This window comes from Carassius carassius, chromosome 9, assembly GCF_963082965.1.
Source record: "Carassius carassius chromosome 9, fCarCar2.1, whole genome shotgun sequence".
Lineage (NCBI taxonomy): Eukaryota > Metazoa > Chordata > Actinopteri > Cypriniformes > Cyprinidae > Carassius > Carassius carassius.
This window is the reverse complement of record NC_081763.1, coordinates 14,347,368-14,370,596: the sequence shown is the minus strand read 5'-3', so window position 1 is coordinate 14,370,596 and position 23,229 is coordinate 14,347,368. Positions and strand designations below refer to the sequence as shown.

Here is a 23,229-nt window from a genome sequence, read left to right as displayed (position 1 = left end):
ATAAACACTTATTATAGATGTACCATAGATTATAGATGTATAGAACCACCATGGTGATTCAGGATACTGGTGAAAAGACGAACAAAACTTTTAGAATAACAACATTTCTCACGCCAAGTTTTAGGGGTGCTGAGCTCCTTTTTAGGGGTGCTTCAGCACCCCTAAAAAGGGGCTAGCCTCGCCCATGGTAAAAACAAATAATTTTCATTATAACCCATAAGAATAATAACCAAACATGATTTTGTTGTGCATGGTCATGGCTGCCTCTATGAGCAAATGTTCACAGCTACATAGTCTATATAAATTCAGTGCGCATTCACAGCTGTGTCTTTCTAGACACCCATCCAAGGGGCCTGTTGTAGTCTGTAGTACTCCTTAAACTGAGAGGTGTACAGTACATTACAGGCAAGGCCTAGTTTCCAGCCAGTCTCATGTTTTAATTGTGAGTGGGTTGACATTCGCCAAGGTGTATGCGAATCACGCCTTGCTTGTGAAGTTTCATTAAATGTTCAAATTCGGTTGGCATCGAATGCACATTCTTATTGCTCTCTCGATTATCATAGTAATGGTTGGTGATCCGCTGACTGTCATATGGATGTTTACTAAAAGGCCAAAAACCATACAAATGGACATTTGAACAGATTTCTAGTGCTAAGCTGGCCACGATGAGTCCTGTGCTTGGACGAACTGAGTTAAGGCCTCGTTCACGCCAAAACTTTGACAACATCCTCAAGTATTCCGGATTCAGGAAAACTGGCAGATGGCTGTTGCTGCCAAAGTCCTCGAGTGTGTAAAAGGCACGCAAGGATACAGGTGTGTTCTGACTGTAGGAGAAGGCTGGCAACAGCAATAAGGCTTGTCCATAAGGACGAAGGCTTTCCAAAAATGGACGACGACGCTCCATAAGTCCACTGTACCTGTAAAAGAAGAGGTGCAGAAAGAAAAGCCTGAATATTCCTCTCAGTGATTCCAGATCATTAACAATGTGTGTAGTAGTTATGTTTAGTAAGGAATAAATATCTGTGAAAAAGGAAATGCAATTCCATTGCCAAAGAATATATCAATAATAAATACATTAAATCTATTCTTGCAAGTTGTGTTTACAGAAACTTTTTAAAGACTTTGTGATGTCTGATAATTGGCCTTAACTACATACTAAACAAGAACACTGTTTTTATAATTTCATAATATAGGCTTTATTAATAACTTATTTATTTTCATATATTTTTTCAGGTAATTCAGGTATATCATTGGAATGCGATTTTGGAATTCAGTGATTATAATCGGTTAGCCTATCGAGGCGCAGCTATGGACAGTTTGAAAATTAGAATGTTGGCAGTTACCAGAGATGGGCATAAATACATAAAACTTTATTTAAAATAAAAATACAAAATAGGGTTTCAAAAATGTATTGAAATACAAATACAGTTTTTGTATTCTGAAAATACACAAAATACATGTGAAATTGGCCATCCAATGTAGGCATCCCTATAGGCTGAATTCTCGTTGGACCTATTCTAAATGAAAAAAAAAGTGTTTAGAAAAAAAAAACTGCTTAGAAACTTCCGTTTCCATTTTACATACCTCTTCCCTTCCCCTGACCTGTAGGAAATACAAAACTACAAAAATAAAAAGTAAATAAAAAATATTTATTTATTTTAAAGTTTATTTTGTTTTATGTAAAGTTTATTCAAATAAGAAAGTTTGTCTAAAATGTAATTTTTAAATTTGAATTCATTTAAATAGCATTGTCTGTCTGCATCAGAGAAAAATACACGTCCAACAAACCGTAGCCTGTCTGATTTATCCCCCAGCCTTACTTCCAGTAATTCATCTGTCCACATAACAAATTGCATTGCAATTCAATGATGCATGGAAAACCCTTCTTTGAGTGCCTTTTAATCACAACCTGATAATCCTTCATCCTGTTTATGATGTATTAGGCACTGCTGCATTTATAGCAGCAAGAAAACTGATTCTACAGCCAATCACAGACTCACTTCTCATGAAGGATGCTGGGATTTGCAGTCACCAGGTTGGTTTTGTTGCCCACATCTTTCTCATATCTCTTATCCAGTGGTGGAAGGTTACATCTGAATGTAGGGGTGGACAGAGATTGATTAGGCCAGCATTAGGCATTGCTGGTGATAGAAATAAAATGAGGTTCCATTATGCCCTATATTATGGCTAGTACCTATATTTGATCTAACACTAACCGAATGACAAACTGGGCTGAATTTATTTCTTCTCCACAGCTGCTATTGGTCAGAATACCTCCATTCCCCACCACAGCACATGACTCCCAGGTTGCATTTCCAAAGGGCTGCTCCTACAAACACACACACAATGTTACTCCAAATTCATTAGACAAACTAAACAAACTGGTAATTCACCCAATACTTTAATGCTGGTACGCTACCTTAGGCAAAATGTTGAACAGTTCTTGTGTCACCTTTAGTGGCTTTCTGCTCTGTCCATCATAATTAACATTTGACCCGAGTTTGGTGTTATTCTGTGTGACCACAGCCTTTGACACAGCATGGCATTTGCTACTAAGTAATGACCTGGAAGGAAACAGATGCTCAGTCTGATGTGTTGCAGTCATGTAAAAAACTAACAAATAGACAAGAAGAACCCTTAGTTTATAGGCCAGAAAATCCCAATATGTTTTTGTGTAATAAAGACAAAAAATCTAACCTCAAAGGAACAGATCTTTTGATAATAGTTTTCATTTTTGAGTGAATCAAATAAGCATTTCTACAGGGTATTTTTCTGGTTTGTGTGATCCATATCAGTACTTTTATTCTTATCCAGCAAAGATTTACCACAGATGTCTCAGTTTAACCTTACAAGGAGAACATCCCATGGTCCAGGCTACTGTTTTACCTGAATCTTGTAAAGTTTGCCTTGTGTTTTTTCCATTTGTCTGAGTAGTTTTCCAGTGCCTTGGCAATTACTACATCGTCTCTGAAAGAATTAAATGACATACTGTGGTGATTCACAAACATATGCTTTATGAGAAACATAAAATGATTTCATTTTGTATTTTAAAATCTCAAAATGTGTCAGATTTAATTGTTTAATTCTATAAGACAAATGACTGAAATGTAAACATGAACAATGAATTAATAGGCAAAAAAACCTTGATAAAACTATATTATTTCTAAAATGACTGAAATTATTCAATTAAATGAAAATATGAAGGTAAATTAAAATGTCTGCCATGAAAAAAAAAGTACAGGCAATATATGCTCTCCTTTGCTTTTATTAGTGGTCTTATGTGAGCGAGTTAATGCCTAGAAAGTAAGTTGTTTATATCCAGTTATCATATGATCATTTCACTGTGTTTGAAAGCAGCTTTGAGGTCTTTGGGTTACAAGCTTGTTTACTTGTCATCGCTGCAGTCCAAGTTAGCGCCAAAGTTTGAGTCTGAGTGCCATTATAATATGAGTAACATCTCTGGATTGCGATTTATATTATGATCTGTTTATATTTGTATATATATTATGTGATGCGCAGTTACTCTGACACGTTGTAATGGCGTCTATCATATCCAATACCATGAGTAAGCTCATGTTATCTTGTGAACAACTGTGTACTGCAACAACTTTAATAACCTGTATTATTGATTGAGCGGATGTTATTTAATCAGCTCTAAATCTAATATTTCTTATTATTCTTTGATATTTTCAGACCACTCACTGCACTCAAACTAATCAACAGTAAACTCCTAACTTCAACTGTTCAACTGAGTCTTATGTGTTCTTACCAACACGCCAGTGCGGATACAAAATCACCTATTCTAGCACAAATACAGTCCTTACCCAATTCTCCAAAACATTGTTTTTTCTGACCTTTTTTGAGAAATCCTATATGAGGGCTGTGGGATTACATTACTGTGGAGAGAAAGAGACTTAAAATGTTAACAAAACAAATTTGATCGATCATAAATAAGGGTTCAAGTATTGTTGCAGAGGCAAAATCGCATTAATAGCAGAAAATTAACAAACAAGCGTACTCTAATATTCAAGTGGCAATTCAAAGTATCGTTGCAGAAGAATACACACTACAAACGTCACCCATAATTGATATCACAGGAATAAATTTAAATTTAGGCATGCCTGCAGCTCACATAGTATTGGTTTTATTGGGAGAGTGTCACGATCGGTGTTACAGAACACACAGGAGAGGGAACCAATTGCAGGTAAGGTGTTTATTTAGGGATAATCCAAAAGGGGTAAACAGTCCAGGCAGGGTCAAAACCAGAATATCCAAATCCAAACATAAACAAGACACGAACACAAGGCAAGGACAAGAGCTGACGTACATGAGTTTCAAACATTAAACAAGGACTCCGTGACACATACTCAGACAGACCGGGTATAAATACACAGAAGGTAATGAGGGAACTGGAGACAGGTGGGGACCAATCAATTAACCCAAACAAGGAGGAAGGTGACCAAATAAGGGAACAGACAGTTCATAAAGTGACAGACACCGTGGGAAAGGAGGACATCTAGTGGAAACCCAGGGAACACAACCCAGACACTGTGACAGTACCCCCCCTCTACGGAGCGGCTCCCAGACTCTCCACGACATGACACAAAACAGAGACCAGGAGGGAGGAGGATCGGAGGAGGTCCAGGGGGAGGGACGGAGGGCCAGACTACCAGAAAGGAACAGGGACAGAAATCAACCCAAAAACAAAAGGAAAAAACAACATGAAGCCCCCCAGGGCGGAGCAGAAGACCACCACACCCTTGTGGTCAAGGCCAGAGTCCTCCAGGGCGGAGTGGAAGACCACCACAACCGTGTGGTCAGGGCAAGCGCCCCCCAGGGCGGAGCAGATGACCACCACGTCCGTGTGGTCAGAGCGGAAGCCCCCCAGGGCGGAGCAGAAGACCACCACGTCCGTGTGGTCAGAGCGGAAGCCCCCCAGGGCGGAGCAGAAGACCACCACCTTCTCGTGGTCGACGCCGGAGTCCCCCAGGGAGGAGCAGATGACCACCACGCCCCTGTGGTCGATGCCGGAGTCCAACAGGGCGGAGCAGAAGGCCACCCAGTGATTGGACCTGACTCTGGAAGGTCATCGGTGACTGGCCCTGACGCTGGACGGTCATCGGTGACTGGCCCTGACGCTGGACGGTCCACAAGCACCTGACTATCCTCTGGAAGGTCAACCGGAACCTCACTCGACTCTGAAAATTCAACAATCACCTGACTCGACTCTGGAGGGTCCACTGGCACCTGACTCGACTCTGGAGGGTCCACTGGCACCTGACTCGACTCTGGAGGGTCCACTGGAACCTGACTAGACTCTGGAGGGTCAGCGGTGACTGGCCCTGACGCTGGAGGGTCCACAAGCACCTGACTAGCCTCTGGAAGGTCAACCGGAACCTCACTCGACTCTGAAAATTCAACAATCACCTGACTCGACTCTGAAAATTCAACAATCACCTGACTCGACTCTGAAAATTCAACAATCACCTGACTCGACTCTGGAGGGTCCACTGGCACCTGACTCGACTCTGGAGGGTCAGCGGTGACTGGCCCTGACGCTGGAGGGTCCACAGGCACCTGACTCGACTCTGAAAATTCAACAATCACCTGACTCGACTCTGGAGGGTCCACTGGCACCGGACTCGACTCTGGAGGGTCCACTGGCACCTGACTCGACTCTGGAGGGTCCACTGGCACCTGACTCGACTCTGGAGGGTCCACTGGCACCTGACTCGACTCTGGAGGGTCCACTGGCACCTCCGGAGTCGAGTCAGGTGCCAGTTGACCCTCCGGAGGGTCGACTCGACTCCGGAGGGTCAACTGGCACCTGACTCGACTCCGGAGGGTCAACTGGCACCTGACTCGACTCCGGAGGGTCAACTGGCACCTGACTCGACCACTGGCACCAGGGGCGGTGACTGGCCCCTGACTCGACTCTGGAGGGTCAGCGGTGACTGGCCCTGACGCTGGAGGGTCCACTGGCACCTGACTCGACTCTGGAGGGTCCACTGGAACCTGACTCGACTCTGGAGGGTCAGCGGTGACTGGCCCTGACGCTGGAGGGTCCACAAGCACCTGACTAGCCTCTGGAAGGTCAACCGGAACCTCACTCGACTCTGAAAATTCAACAATCACCTGACTCGACTCTGGAGGGTCCACTGGCACCTGACTCGACTCTGGAGGGTCCACTGGCACCTGACTCGACTCTGGAGGGTCAGCGGTGACTGGCCCCTGACTCGACTCTGGAGGGTCAGCGGTGACTGGCCCTGACGCTGGAGGGTCCACTGGCACCTGACTCGACTCTGGAGGGTCCACTGGCACCTGACTCGACTCTGGAGGGTCAGCGGTGACTGGCCCTGACGCTGGAGGGTCCACTGGCACCTGACTCGACTCTGGAGGGTCCATGGTGGCACTGGCACCTGACTCGACTCTGGAGGGTCAGCGGTGACTGGCCCTGACGCTGGAGGGTCCACAAGCACCTGACTAGCCTCTGGAGGGTCAACTGGCACCTGACTCGACTCCGGAGGGTCAACTGGCACCTGACTCGACTCCGGAGGGTCAACTGGCACCTGACTCGACTCCGGAGGGTCAACTGGCACCTGACTCGACTCCGGAGGGTCAACTGGCACCTGACTCGACTCCGTAGGGTCAGCGGTGACTGGCCCTGACGCTGGAGGGTCCACAGGCACCTGACTAGCCTCTGGAAGGTCCACTGGCACCTGACTAGCCTCTGAAAATTCAACAATCACCTGACTCGACTCCGGAGGGTCCACTGGCACCTGACTCGACTCTGGAGGGTCCACTGGCACCTGACTCGACTCTGGAGGGTCCACTGGCACCTGACTCGACTCTGGAGGGTCCACTGGCACCTGACTCGACTCTGGAGGGTCAGCGGTGACTGGCCCTGACGCTGGAGGGTCCACAGGCACCTGACTAGCCTCTGGAAGGTCCACTGGCACCTGACTAGCCTCTGGAAGGTCCACTGGCACCTGACTCGACTCTGAAAATTCAACAATCACCTGACCCGACTCTGGAGGGTCCACTGGCACCTGACTCGACTCTGGAGGGTCCACTGGCACCTGACTCGACTCTGAAAATTCAACAATCACCTGACTAGACTCCGGAGGGTCAACTGGAACCTGACTAGACTCCGGAGGGTCAACTGGAACCTGACTAGACTTCGGAGGGTCAACTGAGACTCTCATCCTGTGCAGTGGCGCTGGGCAAGCAGCCATCTTGGGCCATGACTCTGGGCAAGCAGCCATCTTGGGCCATGACTCTGGGCAAGCAGCCATCTTGGCCCTGACGCTGGAGGGTCCACAAGCACCTGACTAGCCTCTGGAAGGTCAACTGGAACCTCACCTCGACTCTGAAAATTAAACAAATCACCTGACTCGACTCTGAAAATTAAACAATCACCTGACTCGACTCTGAAAATTAAACAATCACCTGACTCGACTCTGAAAATTAAACAATCACCTGACTCGACTCTGGAGGGTCCACTGGCACCTGACTCGACTCTGGAGGGTCCACTGGCACCTGACTCGACTCTGGAGGGTCCACTGGCACCTGACTCGACTCTGGAGGGTCAGCGGTGACTGGCCCTGACGCTGGAGGGTCCACTGGCACCTGACTCGACTCTGGAGGGTCCACTGGCACCTGACTCGACTCTGGAGGGTCAGCGGTGACTGGCCCTGACGCTGGAGGGTCCACAAGCACCTGACTAGCCTCTGGAAGGTCAACCGGAACCTCACCTCGACTCTGAAAATTCAACAATCACCTGACTCGACTCTGAAAATTCAACAATCACCTGACTCGACTCTGGAGGGTCCACTGGCACCTGACTCGACTCTGGAGGGTCCACTGGCACCTGACTCGACTCTGGAGGGTCCACTGGCACCTGACTCGACTCTGGAGGGTCCACTGGCACCTGACTCGACTCTGGAGGGTCCACTGGCACCTGACTCGACTCTGGAGGGTCAGCGGTGACTGGCCCTGACGCTGGAGGGTCCACAGGCACCTGACTAGCCTCTGGAAGGTCCACTGGCACCTGACTCGACTCTGAAAATTCAACAATCACCTGACTCGACTCTGGAGGGTCCACTGGCACCTGACTCGACTCTGGAGGGTCCACTGGCACCTGACTCGACTCTGGAGGGTCCACTGGCACCTGACTCGACTCTGGAGGGTCCACTGGCACCTGACTCGACTCTGGAGGGTCCACTGGCACCTGACTCGACTCTGGAGGGTCAGCGGTGACTGGCCCTGACACTGGAGGGTCCACAGGCACCTGACTAGCCTCTGGAAGGTCCACTGGCACCTGACTAGCCTCTGAAAATTCAACAATCACCTGACTCGACTCTGGAGGGTCCACTGGCACCTGACTTGACTCTGGAGGGTCCACTGGCACCTCACTCGACTCTGAAAATTCAACAATCACCTGACTTGACTCTGGAGGGTCCACTGGCACCTGACTCGACTCTGGAGGGTCCACTGGCACCTGACTCGACTCTGGAGGGTCCACTGGCACCTGCCTCGACTCTGGAGGGTCCACTGGCACCTGACTCGACTCTGGAGGGTCAACTGGAACCTGACTCGACTCTGGAGGGTCAGCGGTGACTGGCCCTGACGCTGGAGGGTCCACAAGCACCTGACTAGCCTCTGGAAGGTCAACCGGAACCTCACTCGACTCTGAAATTTCAACAATCACCTGACTCGACTCCGGAGGGTCCACTGGCACCTGACTCGACTCCGGAGGGTCCACTGGCACCTGACTAGACTCCGGAGGGTCCACTGGCACCTGACTCGACCCCGGAGGGTCAACTGGCACCTGACTAGACTCCGGAGGGTCAACTGGCACCTGACTCGACTCCGGAGGGTCAACTGGCACCTGACTAGACTCCGGAGGGTCAACTGGCACCTGACTAGACTCCGGAGGGTCAACTGGCACCTGACTAGACTCCGGAGGGTCAACTGGAACCTGACTAGACTCCGGAGGGTCAACTGAGACTCTCATCCTGTGCAGCGGCGCTGGGCAAGCAGCCATCTTGGGCCATGACTCTGGGCAAGCAGCCATCTTGGGCCATGACTCTGGGCAAGCAGCCATCTTGGGCCATGACTCTGGGCAAGCAGCCATCTTGGGCCATGACTCTGGACAGGCGGCCCTCTTGTACTGTGGTGCTGGACAGGCGGCCCTCTTGTACTGTGGTGCTGGGCTGGCGGCCATCTTGTACTGTGGCGCTGGACCGGTGGCCAATTTGGGCATTGGCGCTGGGCTAGCGGCCATCTTGTGCTGTGGCGCTGGACTGACGGCCATCTTGTGCTGTGGCGCTGAACCGGTGGCCAATTTGGGCATTGGCGCTGGGCTGGCGGCCATCTTGTACTGTGGCGCTGGACGGGTGGCCAATCTGGGCATTGGCGCTGGGTTAGCGGCCATCTTGTGCTGTGGCGCTGGACTGACGGCCATCTTGTGCTGTGGCGCTAGGCTGACGGCCATCTTGGGCTGTGGCGCTGAACCGGTGGCCAATTTGGGCATTGGTGCTGGGCTGGCGGCCATCTTGGGCTGTGGCGCTGGAATGGTGGCCAATTTGGGCATTGGCGATGGGTTAGCGGCCATCTTGTGCTGTGGCGCTTGGCTGGTAGCCATCCTGGGCAGTGGTGCTGGACTGGCGGCCATCTTGGGTTGTGGCGCTTGGCTGGTAGCCATCCTGGGCAGTGGTGCTGGACTGGCGGCCATCTTGGGTTGTGGCGCTTGGCTGGTTGCTATCCTGGGCAGTGGTGCTGGGCTGACGACCACCCCGCCGGAAGAGACAGAAGTGGCTGGGGCATCCCACCGAAGCCGATGCTGCAGGTAATGCACGAATTCCCAGAATTCCAGTGTCTCTAACTGCGCCATCTCCTCCCGAGACACTGGATCATCCAGCCCGCCATTGAAATAGTCCTTGAGGGCCGCATCGTTGTAGCCCATGCCCTCGGCCAGGGACCAGGGGCCTCATTTATAAAGCGTGCGTACGCACAAAACGGGGCTGGAAACGTACGTACGCCAGTTCCCACGCAAAGGTTGTGATCTATAAAAAACAAACTTGACGGGAGAATGTGCGCACCTTTAAGCAAACTTTGAGCCGTGCGTACGCACATTCTGGAGACAAAGGGAATTGGCGACACCGATGGTGAGGTCGTGAACTGAAGTTAGATTGTAGAAAATAAATGTGAGAAGAACGATTATAAGAATGAATGACATTTAATTTTCACTCCATTTCATACGTTATATCCACATTATCATGAAGATTAAATCCAACAGTGTTATTTGTGCCGATTGTTTTAGGCTATATACATCTAGTAAAATCCAAACGTAATTCAAAATGTATTAAAAGTAAAATAAAATAATAATCAGCGCTGCCTTACAGTCACATTGTCCACAACGGGAGCACAGGAGGACATGGCGCGATACATGTGATAGCCTACAGAATAGCATGAAATACCCTTTTAATAGAGAACTGCAGAACACAGTGTAAAAAGGAAATATTTTCCTTAATGTACATAGCCTATATCATAAAATGTCAAAGTCTGCAAATACAGTCATGAAGCACAATCGCTACTCATCATCGGTCCTAACTATTACGGTGTTCATTACAAAACCGTCAAGAAGCATGTGTTCACTATAACATTTTCGTCTTAAATTTTCGCCCACAAATTAATTAAGTGATTTTGTCAAGGTGTTAACGATCAGTCTATTTGCTAGAAACATATAAATTCTCCGGTGACCCGGGTATGTAATGCTTCATGATGGCACTCCTGGCACTGTTGGAGGATTACGCTAATGGCAGAATAAGGAGAGAACGAGTTTTCAGGGACCATGATGATTTCCTGGCCCATGATGATGACTGGCTAATAAGCCGATTTAGATTCCCTAGAGCTGTGCTCTTGGATCTATGTGCTGAATTGGGTCCAGTATTAGAGAGGGCAACACGCCGGAACCATGCCATCCCAGTCCAAATACAAGTCCTCACCACTCTGGGGTTCTTGGCAACCGGCTGTTTCCAGCGGGAATTGGCAGACAGGTAAATTAATAATATAAAAAAACTATAAGTAATCCTCAAATTTGTCTCTAAGACCTTTTTGTATATGAAATAATTCTATTGGAATCTATCATCTCACCCTATAGGTCTGGTATATCACAGCCGTCCCTGAGTGCCATAATATCTGTCGTTTTAAATGGTATACTTAATATGGTTAGTCGATACATCAGGTTCCCCTACACTGTGCGAGAACAGGCCGAAATTAAAACGCAATTTGCAGCAATGTCTGGTTTCCCAAATGTAATCGGCGCAATTGACTGCACTCATGTTGCTATAAGGGCACCATCTGAAAATGAATTTGCTTATGTTAATAGAAAGCATGTGCATTCTATTAATGTGCAAATCATATGTGACTCCAACATGACCCTCACAAACATTGTGGCACGCTGGCCTGGTTCAACACATGATTCCTTTATCTTGACACATAGCAGTGTAGGGAACAGACTAAATGCAGGCGCAGTACGTGATGGCTGGCTTCTTGGTGAGTTTAACAATATTAAAAAGTAGAAACTGTAACAATTTTGTTTTTAATATAATTATAACCTGCAGGCGACAGTGGCTACCCCCTGAGACGCTGGCTCCTCACCCCATTTTTAAACCCGCAGAGCGCAGAGGAAACTCATTATAACGAGGTCCACTCTCGTGCCCGCGCAGTTGTGGAGCGTGCCATCGGCATCCTGAAATGCAGATGGCGTGCTCTGGATGCCTCGGGTGGCAGACTTTTATACCATCCAGCAAAAGTGTGCAAGATTGTCAGGGCGTGTGGTGTTTTGCACAATATAGCACTGAGAAACGGTATTCCTCTCCCTCCTGATCTCCCTCTACCCCAGCATTACGACCCCGAGCCACAGCCCCCTGGCCGACAAGAGGGATATCAACGAGGTGCAAGAATCCGTGAGGATGTCATGCGGCGTTTGTAAAGAGAGACAAAACTCAAGGTTCATGTTTTAACTGCATCTTTTAATGATTGTGCAATTTCTTGCATCACTTCTCTCATCTCCCGTAGCTCATCTGCAACCCTGTTGACAGCGTTTATTGTCTCTCGCTGTAACTGCAGGACTGCGTCAGTGAGTACCCGACCACTTTTGGACGTGCCAGACGCAGAAGGGGCACTGCTTTGAGCCGGACGCTGTGCATCTGCATCTGAGAACCCCTCACCCTGAACCTCCTGTTCATTTACAGCTTCAGACTCCGGAAGGACTGGAGGACAAACAATTGGCAACATTTATCCATTTATCACCCCACACACTCAAATGTACAGCGTTAATGATTAAAAATCGGTTTAACCTTGCTCCTCTGTGGTTTCAGTCACGTCAGTGTCTCCCTCCTTTTCCGACACAATACCACACACGCTGACCTCCCCAATTATAGCCGCGATTTTGCTGTCCACTGATGTGAGATCAGCTGTACATGGGCCCCCACCAGTTGCAGCCACGCTCTGGCGGTGGGAGGACAGTTTTCTCTTTGCCTCCACCTTGAATGAATGAGAATCTTTATTTCACATATTTTGCATACTGTAAGCACATGTAAATAAAACTTTTTGAAAATCAATATTGCTATTTATATAGGTATATAGCCTAATAAAACACAAATGTAATATGTTGGTAAAAAAAAAATTTGTATACCTTCAGGTCGGACCATTTTTTCTTTAATTCTGCAACTGTCCGTTCTGTCCCACTGACACAATTGACGGCAGAAGCAATACTTTGCCACTCGCACTGCTTCTTTTTATTAGTGACCCCACTGCTGTGGCCACCAAATAACACAGTTTTCCGAGCCTCCACCTCCCCTACAAGTGTTTCAATCTCAGTATCTGAGAAATTACGTTTTTTTCCTCTTTTCTCACCTGTCGCCATTATTAAAATTAGGCTAACAGAAATGCACGTTTTCACTTTCTTGGATTAATTAATTGGCGGGTCGCATGCCAGTTTTCCAGGTATATATGGGATTCCACTCTCATTTACATGCTGATCAGCAATCATGAGGTGATTTGCATTGACTATTTATGGTTAAAAATGGGCGTGTACAGGGCGGGATATGAGGCTGGTTCACGTACGCACATCTGCGGGTGATCTGTGATTTATAAAGGGAACATTGCTTACAGGTGTGCGTACGCACGGTTTTATAAATCGGAATATTTTTTGGCGTACGCCATTTTTGGCTTTTGGGCGCACGTAAACTTTTAGTAAAGATCCTACGCATAGTTTTATAAATGAGACCCCAGAACACCTGAGCCAGGGCACCCACTTCATTGCCCTCTTGGCGGAGGGCGATCAACCGAAGGTACTTGGTTCGCCGCTCCGCCATCTTGGCTGGGGAACGGAAAAATGACATACCGCTGGTTCCTACTGTGACGGAGTCCTTCTGTCACGATCGGTGTTACAGAACACACAGGAGAGGGAACCAATTGCAGGTAAGGTGTTTATTTAGGGATAATCCAAAAGGGGTAAACAGTCCAGGCAGGGTCAAAACCAGAATATCCAAATCCAAACATAAACAAGACACGAACACAAGGCAAGGACAAGAGCTGACGGACATGAGTTTCAAACATTAAACAAGGACTCCGTGACAATTACTCAGACAGACCGGGTATAAATACACAGAAGGTAATGAGGGAACTGGAGACAGGTGGGGACCAATCAATTAACCCAAACAAGGAGGAAGGTGACCAAATAAGGGAAAAGACAGTTCATAAAGTGACAGACACCGTGGGAAAGGAGGACATCTAGTGGAAACCCAGGGAACACAACCCAGACACTGTGACAGAGAGCATTAATAATGTACTAAAACGTGCACAAATTGCTAAATCTGCGCACGATTTAGCAAATCGAGCGAACGCAATAGTAAATCGATGGAATGCAATAGTAATCGTGTGCACGTTTTAGTAATTTGAGGGAACAAATTAGTAAATCGTGTGCACAATTTATTTATTTTTTCTTGCATGTCATGTGTGGGGCTCCGTAATTTCTCCCTCTATCTCCCCATCTTTCTTCTCACTTTCTGTCCCTCTCTTACTTTGTCTTACAACATATCCATATCACTATCCACTTCCCTTGCACACTATTTAAAAAAGAAAATTCCTCTGAGCAGATCACCATTCTTATCTTCAATATATCTAAACACAAACAAAAAAATAAATCTTCAAATTATCTTCTGAATAACTACTGTGAGATGTTGGGGGCCCTATGACCTTCCAGATTGGTAGATATACTCTTTATGAGGCCTATGTAGCAATTTAGCGTTATAAAGTTTCAGATCTAATTCACCAAAAGCCACTTTTATTACACTTATCTTCATGTAAAATGAAAGACTTTTGTTTCCTGTATTTGGCATGTAAATAACAGAAGCCTAATCCACATTGAGCACCCAGTGATTCTGTGGTGCTGTGAAGTTCCCTAGGGTTGTGGGTTCGAATCTCAGGCTGGCAATACCACGACTTAGGTGCCCTTGAGCAAAGCATCGAACCCACAACTGCTCCCCGGGCGCCGCAACAAAAATGGCTGCCCACTGCTCCGGGTGTGTGTTCACAGTGTGTGTGTTCACTGCTCTGTGTGTGTGCACTTCGGATGGGTTAAATGCAGAGCACGAATTCTGAGTATGGGTCACCATACTTGGCTGAATGTCACTTCACTTTCACTTTCACAATATAAGATTACAATTCAAAATCTAATGTCAGTTTAACTGACAAAATTCTCAGGTATTAATGTAAATGAGAGTGAGACTGAAACCATGTCTGTTTGAAAGAGGGATGCTTACGACTAGAGGGGTGAAAAGTTTGAGGTAAAATTAATTATGGTATTTGATAATTGATTATGATGACATAATATGACATTAATACCCAATATGTTACAGAGGCCGTCTAAGACTTTGAGAAAAGAAATGTACACAATAAATTAAGAAAGATCATGCTGCCAAGTTTGAATTACTGCATTGTTGTGCATATATGTAGGCGCCGATTTTTATATACATTTTTCTTCTCATTCCCATGCAGTTGCAATATGCACATTCAGGAATATTTGGAGAAAATACACTGTTTATTACTGTTAGTGCTATGTAAGAGGTCATTTGCAATCAGCCGGTTATTATCACTAAAAATAAACCTTGACAGGATGCAACAGTTAAACTATTATTATCATACGGTTAAAAGAGTTCCTCTCTACCGTCTGCGGTACACTGCATGTTTTTGTAACATACAACAACTCAAACAAATAAAAAACATGTCACATATCTTTAGAAACCGGCGATTCTTGTGATTCAAATGATTGCAAACTATTTTAAGATGTGATACCATTGTGTATTCCAGCTAATAGCTCCCAGCTATAGTCATCTGCAAGGCATCTGTTAAATTATATTTTAAATATATATATATATTTTTTGTATTTTCAAAGTTTTGTTACATAATACCAGTCAGACTTACAGTGATTCTGATGTTTGTTCTGTTTAGGAACAAACCACGGAGTGACACCTTTCAAAAGAGACAATAAGATTATGCATATACTCCAAACGGTTCAAGAACAGCATGCATTTTACTTTGAGAATGCCTTTTTAGGCATTTACGGCAATTTTTACAGGAATGCTCATGGATTAATATTAATACTAACCTGAAGATTTCTGATATCAATGCAATCAATAAATGAAAAGTAAGACGTTGCCAGTTGTTTTTGCATAAAACAAGAGATACAGCATTACCATGGGTGGCAGTGAATTTATCAGATCTACAAAATACTGCGATTGACCAATCATAATTATGTTTTATAGAGAGTCATATAATAAATGCGATTTAGTTGCTAATTTAATTATCATGGTTAATTTGAAGATGGTTATTCATAATAGAATTGATTGTGTTTCAGTCAGTACATGTTCTGTCATGTGAAATGCAAAACATATTGCACTATATTAAGACACTATGTTCAGACATGCAAATTCAGACATAGAAATGTTACTGCGGTCAAGCCAGCCGCCAAGTAGAAAAGCACGGTCAATCTAGCCGCCACGTTATTTCTAGGGTTGCGTATAAACTGCGTATTACGGTAATACCGTCAGAGAACTGATCTGAATGCAGTGCTCTTCCAGCGAACGCTACTCCCCCCCCCCCCCCAACACACAGTCCTTTACTGTCTGATGCTGAATACCAAAATAAAAACCCTCTAATACTCATATTACAAAATAAGAACAATAATATATGCTTACATTCGAAAAGCTATAAAAATAGAAGTTCTAGAATGCACAGACTGGTTCCACATCAGACAGGAAGTACAGTGTCAGCTGCATGCTGCTGCATCTACTTTAAAAAATCTATAAAAATAAAAGTTATAGATTGCACAGACCACTTTCACCTCAGAATGAGAGTACACCTTACCACAATTTCAGCTGCATCATTTCAGAACAGTCTGATGTGTAATTACAGAATAAGAGCCCCCCAAATATCATAAATGAGATGTTGCATCTCTACATTCAAAAATCTATAAAAATAAAAGTTATAGATTGCACAGGCCACTTTCACCTCAGATTGAGAGTACACCTTGCCACAATGTCAGCTGCATCGTTTCAGGACTGTCTGATGTGTAATTACAGAATAAGAGCCCCCCAAATATAATAAATGAGATGCTGCATCTCTACATTTAAAAATCTATAAAAATAAAAGTTATAGATTGCACAGGCCACTTTCACCGCAGATTGAGAGTACCCCTTGCCACAATGTCAGCTGCATCGTTTCAGGACTGTCTGATGTGTAATTACAGAATAAGAGCCCCCAAAATATCATAAATGAGATGCTGCATCTCTACATTTAAAAATCTATAAAAATAAAAGTTATAGATTGCACAGGCCACTTTCATCTCAGATTGAGAGTACACCTTGCCACAATGTCAGCTGCATCGTTACAGAACAGTCTGATGCGTAATTACAAAATAGGAGCCTCCCAAATCTCAAAAATAAGCTGCTGCATCTCTACTTTCAAAAATGTATATTAAAAAAAGTTATAGATTGCACAGGCCGCTTTCACCTCATATTGACAGTACACCTTGCCAGAATCTCAGCTGCATCGTTTCAGGAGAGTCTGATGTGGAATTACAAAATAAGAGCCTCCCAAATCTCATAAATAAGCTGCTGCATCTCTCCTTTTAAAAATGTATATTTAAAAAAGTTATAGATTGCACCGGCCACTTTCACCTCATATTGACAGTACACCTTGCCACAATCTCAGCTGCATCGTATCGGGACAGTCTGATGTGGAATTACAAAATAAGAGCCTCCCAAATCTCATAAACAAGCTGCTGCACCTACTTTCAAAAATCTGTAAAAATAAAAGTTATAGATTGCACAGACCACTTTCATCTCAGATTGAGAGTACACCTTACCACAATGTCAGCTGCATCGTTTCAGGACAGTCTGATGTGTAATTACAGAATAAGAGCCCCCTAAATATCATAAATGAGATGCTGCATCTCTACATTCAAAAATCTATAAAAATAAAATTTATAGATTGCACAGGCCACTTTCACCTCAGATTGAGAGTACACCTTGCCACAATGTCAGATGCATCGTTTCAGGACTGTCTGATGTGTAATTACAGAATAAGAGCCCCCCAAATATCATAAATGAGATGCTGCATCTCTACATTCAAAAATCTATAAAAATAAAAGTTATAGATTGCACAGACCACTTTCACCTCAGATTGAGAGTACACCTTGCCACAATATCAGCTTCATCGTTTCAGGACAGTCTGATGTGTATTTACAAAATAAAAGCCTCCCAAATCTCAAAAATAATCTGCTGCATCTCTACATTCAAAAATCTATAAAAATAAAAGTTATAGATTGCACAGGCCACTTTCACCTCAGATTGAGAGTACATCTTACCACAATGTAAGCTGCATCGTTCAGGACTGTCTGATGTGTAATTACAGAATAAGAGTCCCCAAAATATCATAAATGAGATGCTGCATCTCTACATTCAAAAATCTATAAAAATAAAAGTTATAGATTGCACAGACCACTTTCACCTCAGATTGAAAGTACACCTTTCCACAATGTCAGCTGCATCGTTTCAGGAGAGTCTGATGTGGAATTGCAAAATAAGAGCCTCCCAAATCTCATAAACAAGCTGCTGCATCTCTACTTTCAAAAATCTATAAAAATAAAAGTTATAGATTGCACAGACCACTTTCACCCCAGATTGAGAGTACACCTTGCCACAATGTCAACTGCATCGTTTCAGGACAGTCTGATGTGTAATTACAAAATAAAAGCCTCCCAAATCTCAAAAATAATCTGCAGCATCTCTACTTTCAAAAATGTATATTAAAAAAAGTTATAGATTGCACAGGCCACTTTCACCTCAGATTGAGAGTACACCTTGCCACAATGTCAACTGCATCGTTTCAGGACAGTCTGATGTGTAATTACAAAATAAAAGCCTCCCAAATCTCATAAATAAGCTGCTGCATCTCTCCTTTTAAAAATGTATATTTAAAAAAGTTATAGATTGCACCGGCCACTTTCACCTCATATTGACAGTACACCTTGCCACAATCTCAGCTGCATCGTATCGGGACAGTCTGATGTGGAATTACAAAATAAGAGCCTCCCAAATCTCATAAACAAGCTGCTGCACCTACTTTCAAAAATCTGTAAAAATAAAAGTTATAGATTGCACAGACCACTTTCATCTCAGATTGAGAGTACACCTTACCACAATGTCAGCTGCATCGTTTCAGGACAGTCTGATGTGTAATTACAGAATAAGAGCCCCCTAAATATCATAAATGAGATGCTGCATCTCTACATTCAAAAATCTATAAAAATAAAATTTATAGATTGCACAGGCCACTTTCACCTCAGATTGAGAGTACACCTTGCCACAATGTCAGATGCATCGTTTCAGGACTGTCTGATGTGTAATTACAGAATAAGAGCCCCCCAAATATCATAAATGAGATGCTGCATCTCTACATTCAAAAATCTATAAAAATAAAAGTTATAGATTGCACAGACCACTTTCACCTCAGATTGAGAGTACACCTTGCCACAATATCAGCTTCATCGTTTCAGGACAGTCTGATGTGTATTTACAAAATAAAAGCCTCCCAAATCTCAAAAATAATCTGCTGCATCTCTACATTCAAAAATCTATAAAAATAAAAGTTATAGATTGCACAGGCCACTCTGAGGTGAAAGTCGTCTGTGCAATCTATAACTTTTATTTTTATAGATTTTTGAATGTAGAGATGCAGCATCTCATTTATGATATTTGGGGGGCTCTTATTCTGTAATTACACATCAGACAGTCCTGAAACGATGCAGCTGACATTGTGGCAAGGTGTACTCTCAATCTGAGGTGAAAGTGGTCTGTGCAATCTATAAATTATATTTTTATAGATTTTTGAAAGTAGAAATGCAGCAGCTTGTTTATGAGATTTGGGAGGCTCTCATTTTGTAATTCCAAATCAGACTGTCCTGAAACGATGCAGCTGACATTGTGGCAAGGTGTACTCTCAATCTGAGGTGAAAGTGGTCTGTGCAATCTATAACTTTTATTTTTATAGATTTTTGAAAGTAGAGATGCAGCAGCTTGTTTATGAGATTTGGGAGGCTCTTATTTTGCAATTACACATCAGACTGTCCTGAAACGATGCAGCCGAGATTGTGGCAAGGTGTACTGTCAATCTGAGGTGAAAGTGGCCTGTGCAATCTATAACTTTTTTTAATATACATTTTTGAAAGCAGAGATGCAGCATCTTATTTTTGAGATTTGGGAGGCTCCTATTTTGTAATTCCACTTTAGACTGTTCTGAAACGATGCAGCTGACATTGTGGCAAGGTGTACTCTCAATCTGAGGTGAAAGTGGTCTGTGCAATCAATAACTTTTATTTTTATAGATTTTTGAAAGTAGAGATGCAGCAGCTTGTTTATGAGATTTGGGAGGCTCTTATTTTGTAATTACACATCAGACTGTCCTGAAACGATGCAGCTGACATTGTGGTAAGGTGTACTCTCAATCTGAGGTGAAAGTGGTCTGTGCAATCTATAATATTTATTTTTATAGATTTTTGAATGTAGATGCAGCATCTCATTTATGATATTTGGGGGGCTCTTATTCTGTAATTACACATCAGATAGTCCTGAAACGACGCAGCTGACATTGTGGTAAGGTGTACTCTCAATCTGAGGTGAAAGTGGTCTGTGCAATCTATAACTTTTATTTTTATAGATTTTTGAAAGTAGAGATGCAGCAGCTTGTTTATGAGATTTGGGAGGCTCTTATTTTGCAATTCCACATCAGACTGTCCTGAAACGATGCAGCTGACATTGTGGCAAGGTGTACTCTCAATCTGAGGTGAAAGTGGTCTGTGCAATCCATAACTTTTATTTTTATAGATTTTTGAAAGTAGCGATGCAGCAGCTTGTTTATGAGATTTGGGAGGCTCTTATTTTGCAATTCCACATCAGACTGTCCTGAAACGATGCAGCTGAGATTGTGGCAAAGTGTACTGTCAATCTGAGGTGAAAGTGGCCTGTGCAATCTATAACTTTTTTTAATATACATTTTTGAAAGCAGAGATGCAGCATCTTATTTTTGAGATTTGGGAGGCTCCTATTTTGTAATTCCGCTTTAGACTGTTCTGAAACGATTCAGCTGACATTGTGGCAAGGTGTACTCTCAATCTGAGGTGAAAGTCGTCTGTGCAATCAATAACTTTTATTTTTATAGATTTTTAAAAGGAGAGATGCAGCATCTCATTTATGATATTTTGGGGGGGGCTCTTATTCTGTAATTACACATCAGACAGGCCTGAAACGATGCAGCTGACGTTGTGGTTAGGTGTACTCTCAATCTGAGGTGAAAGTGGTCTGTGCAATCTATAACTTTTATTTTTATAGATTTTTGAAGGTAGAGATGCAGCAGCTTGTTTATGAGATTTGGGAGGCTCTTATTTTGTAATTCCAAATCAGACTGTCCTGAAACGATGCAGCTGACATTGTGGTAAGGTGTACTCTCAATCTGAGGTGAAAGTGGTCTGTGCAATCTATAACTTTTATTTTTATAGATTTTTGAAAGTAGAGATGCAGCAGCATGTAGCTGACACTGTACTTTCTGTCTGAGGTGGAACCAGTCTGTGCATTGTAGAACTTTTATTTTTATAGCTTTTCGAATGGAGAGATACAGCAAGCATATATTATTGTTCTTATTTTGTAATATGAGTATAAGAGGGTTTTTATTTTGGTATTCAGCATCAGACAGTAACGGACTGTGTGTTGGGGGAAAAAAAGTAGCGTTCGCTGGAAGAGCACTGCATTCAGATCAGTTCTCTGACGTAATACGCAGTTTATACGCGACTCTAGAAATAACGTGGCGGCTAGATTGACCGTGCTTTTCTACTTGGCGGCTGGCTTGACCGCAGTGAAATGTTCCACGGAACTTCACTGAAACAGTGTAAACAGCGAACATCTAAAGTCCAACTTTTAGACCTTTCCAGCATTCTAAAACATTGAAGCATTTTTCCCAAATTCTTGCTTTGCTTTCATGACCCCTTTGTAACATTGTAATATAATATTTTACTAATCAAATGTCTGCACGTATCAGACAGTACAAAGATTATAGAGGCCTTTACTTATTAAAAAATGATTGGTAACTAACTTGACCTGAAAAAAAAGACTTAATTTCAGTCTTGGTGGCCAGAAGACCATATCCATATTTAGCACTCAGGTCTTTTAAAAGTTCAGTCTCCAAATAGAAGGATTGCTAAGAGCACACACAGGCTTAAATGAATATACTCACTTGTTAAAGTGGAATATCCAGAAGACCACACTGCAGAAGGAACACAGAAGGATGATTGGAACGAGCTTGCACAGCTTAAGAGTCCTCATAACGCGCATCCACTTTCACACAGGAGCTGTGGCGCACTCATAGCCGCTGACATGCATGTGCTCTCATAAACTCTCATTTGCAAATGTTACAGACTTCCTTTCTTGCTCTTCCGTCCTCTCTTTATTTGATCACTGTGTCTGTTTCTTGACAACTGCACCCTTTTATTTACTCTCTCTCTCCTTCTCTCAGACTGTTAATCTCCTCTTCCTGCCTCCCTCCTCTTTTTTTAAAAATGCCACTAGCTCTCTTTTTCTTCTTGCTCTTTCTTTTCTTTTCTCTACTGATGGCTTTGTATCACTTCTCTGCTGCTTTGCTCTTCCCTTAATCTATCACTTTCTTCTCATGTCTTCTCGTCTCGCACAATAATGAATTCCTTCACTCCTCTGTTGTCTGCTATGTTCCTTTGAGGCATATGTGTTATTTTTCCATGCTTCTCCACCTCATTCTTTCAGTACTTTCCTCATCTAATGAAAAGCTCAAACTTTCCTTCCATCCAGTTCCCTAGAAACCTCATTATCAGCATTGTCAGCCCCTTCCCCCTCTCGCTCATCCTGGACACAACTTGCTTGCCCCTCCCTTCCGATCTCACTCACACACACACACAGAGTCACACACTGTTTTTATACAGTCTATGGTCACACACTGTTTTTTATTCTCTCTAGGGGTAATAGGCGTGCCGAGTACAGGATTAGCTCATAGCAGCAACTCGTGACTGGGAAGAAGTGTTATGTGTGCTAGCTAGAGAACAGTTTTCCCCCTTCATTTCAGCCAAAGGGCAACAGCAAATGAAAGGCACATCTGATGTAACCATCCCCCCACACTTTTTTCTGATACTTTTTTGAGAAAGGGAACATTCTGTGCTGCTAAAAGTGAATGAAACTGTATGCATTGCATACTATAGACATTAAAGGGATAGTTCACCCATTCGTTTAATCCCCTTTATGTCTTTTCTAAACCTTTGTGACTTTCTGTCTTTTTTTAAGAACTGTTTTGTCCATACTATGCAGGTCAGTCAAAGTCAACTGTATTGTCATTTTTAGCCCATTGCATGGTAATGGTTAAAAGCGAAACATAGTTCCTTCAGGGAGCAACAGCGACACATATGTACAAATATACTTTAAAAAAATGTAAAATAGGTACTTAATATGAAAAATAGGTAGTTAAAGGTAAATAAACAAGACATTAATACATAGATGGAGTATAGCAGCATTTTGTAAATTTGTAGTCACAGGTAAATAAGTGTTCTTATTAATATTATTATATATGGAATATAGACTATAT

The 23,229-nt window shown here is 43.7% G+C and overlaps 1 protein-coding gene across 1 annotated transcript; it reads right to left on the bottom strand.

The window, feature by feature from the left end:
* Positions 1-227: 227 nt before the first annotated feature.
* Positions 228-21,984, bottom strand: LOC132149025 (alpha-2,8-sialyltransferase 8F-like). The gene is made up of 7 exons (XM_059557916.1): positions 21,859-21,984; positions 3,840-3,896; positions 2,887-2,988; positions 2,420-2,564; positions 2,217-2,329; positions 2,001-2,093; positions 228-917 (listed from the first exon to the last, which is right to left on the bottom strand). The coding sequence occupies exons 1-7, from the start codon at positions 21,954-21,956 to the stop codon at positions 437-439; spliced, it is 1,089 nt and encodes a 362-aa protein (XP_059413899.1). The 5' UTR covers positions 21,957-21,984; the 3' UTR covers positions 228-436.
* Between the last annotated feature and the right edge of the window lie 1,245 nt (positions 21,985-23,229).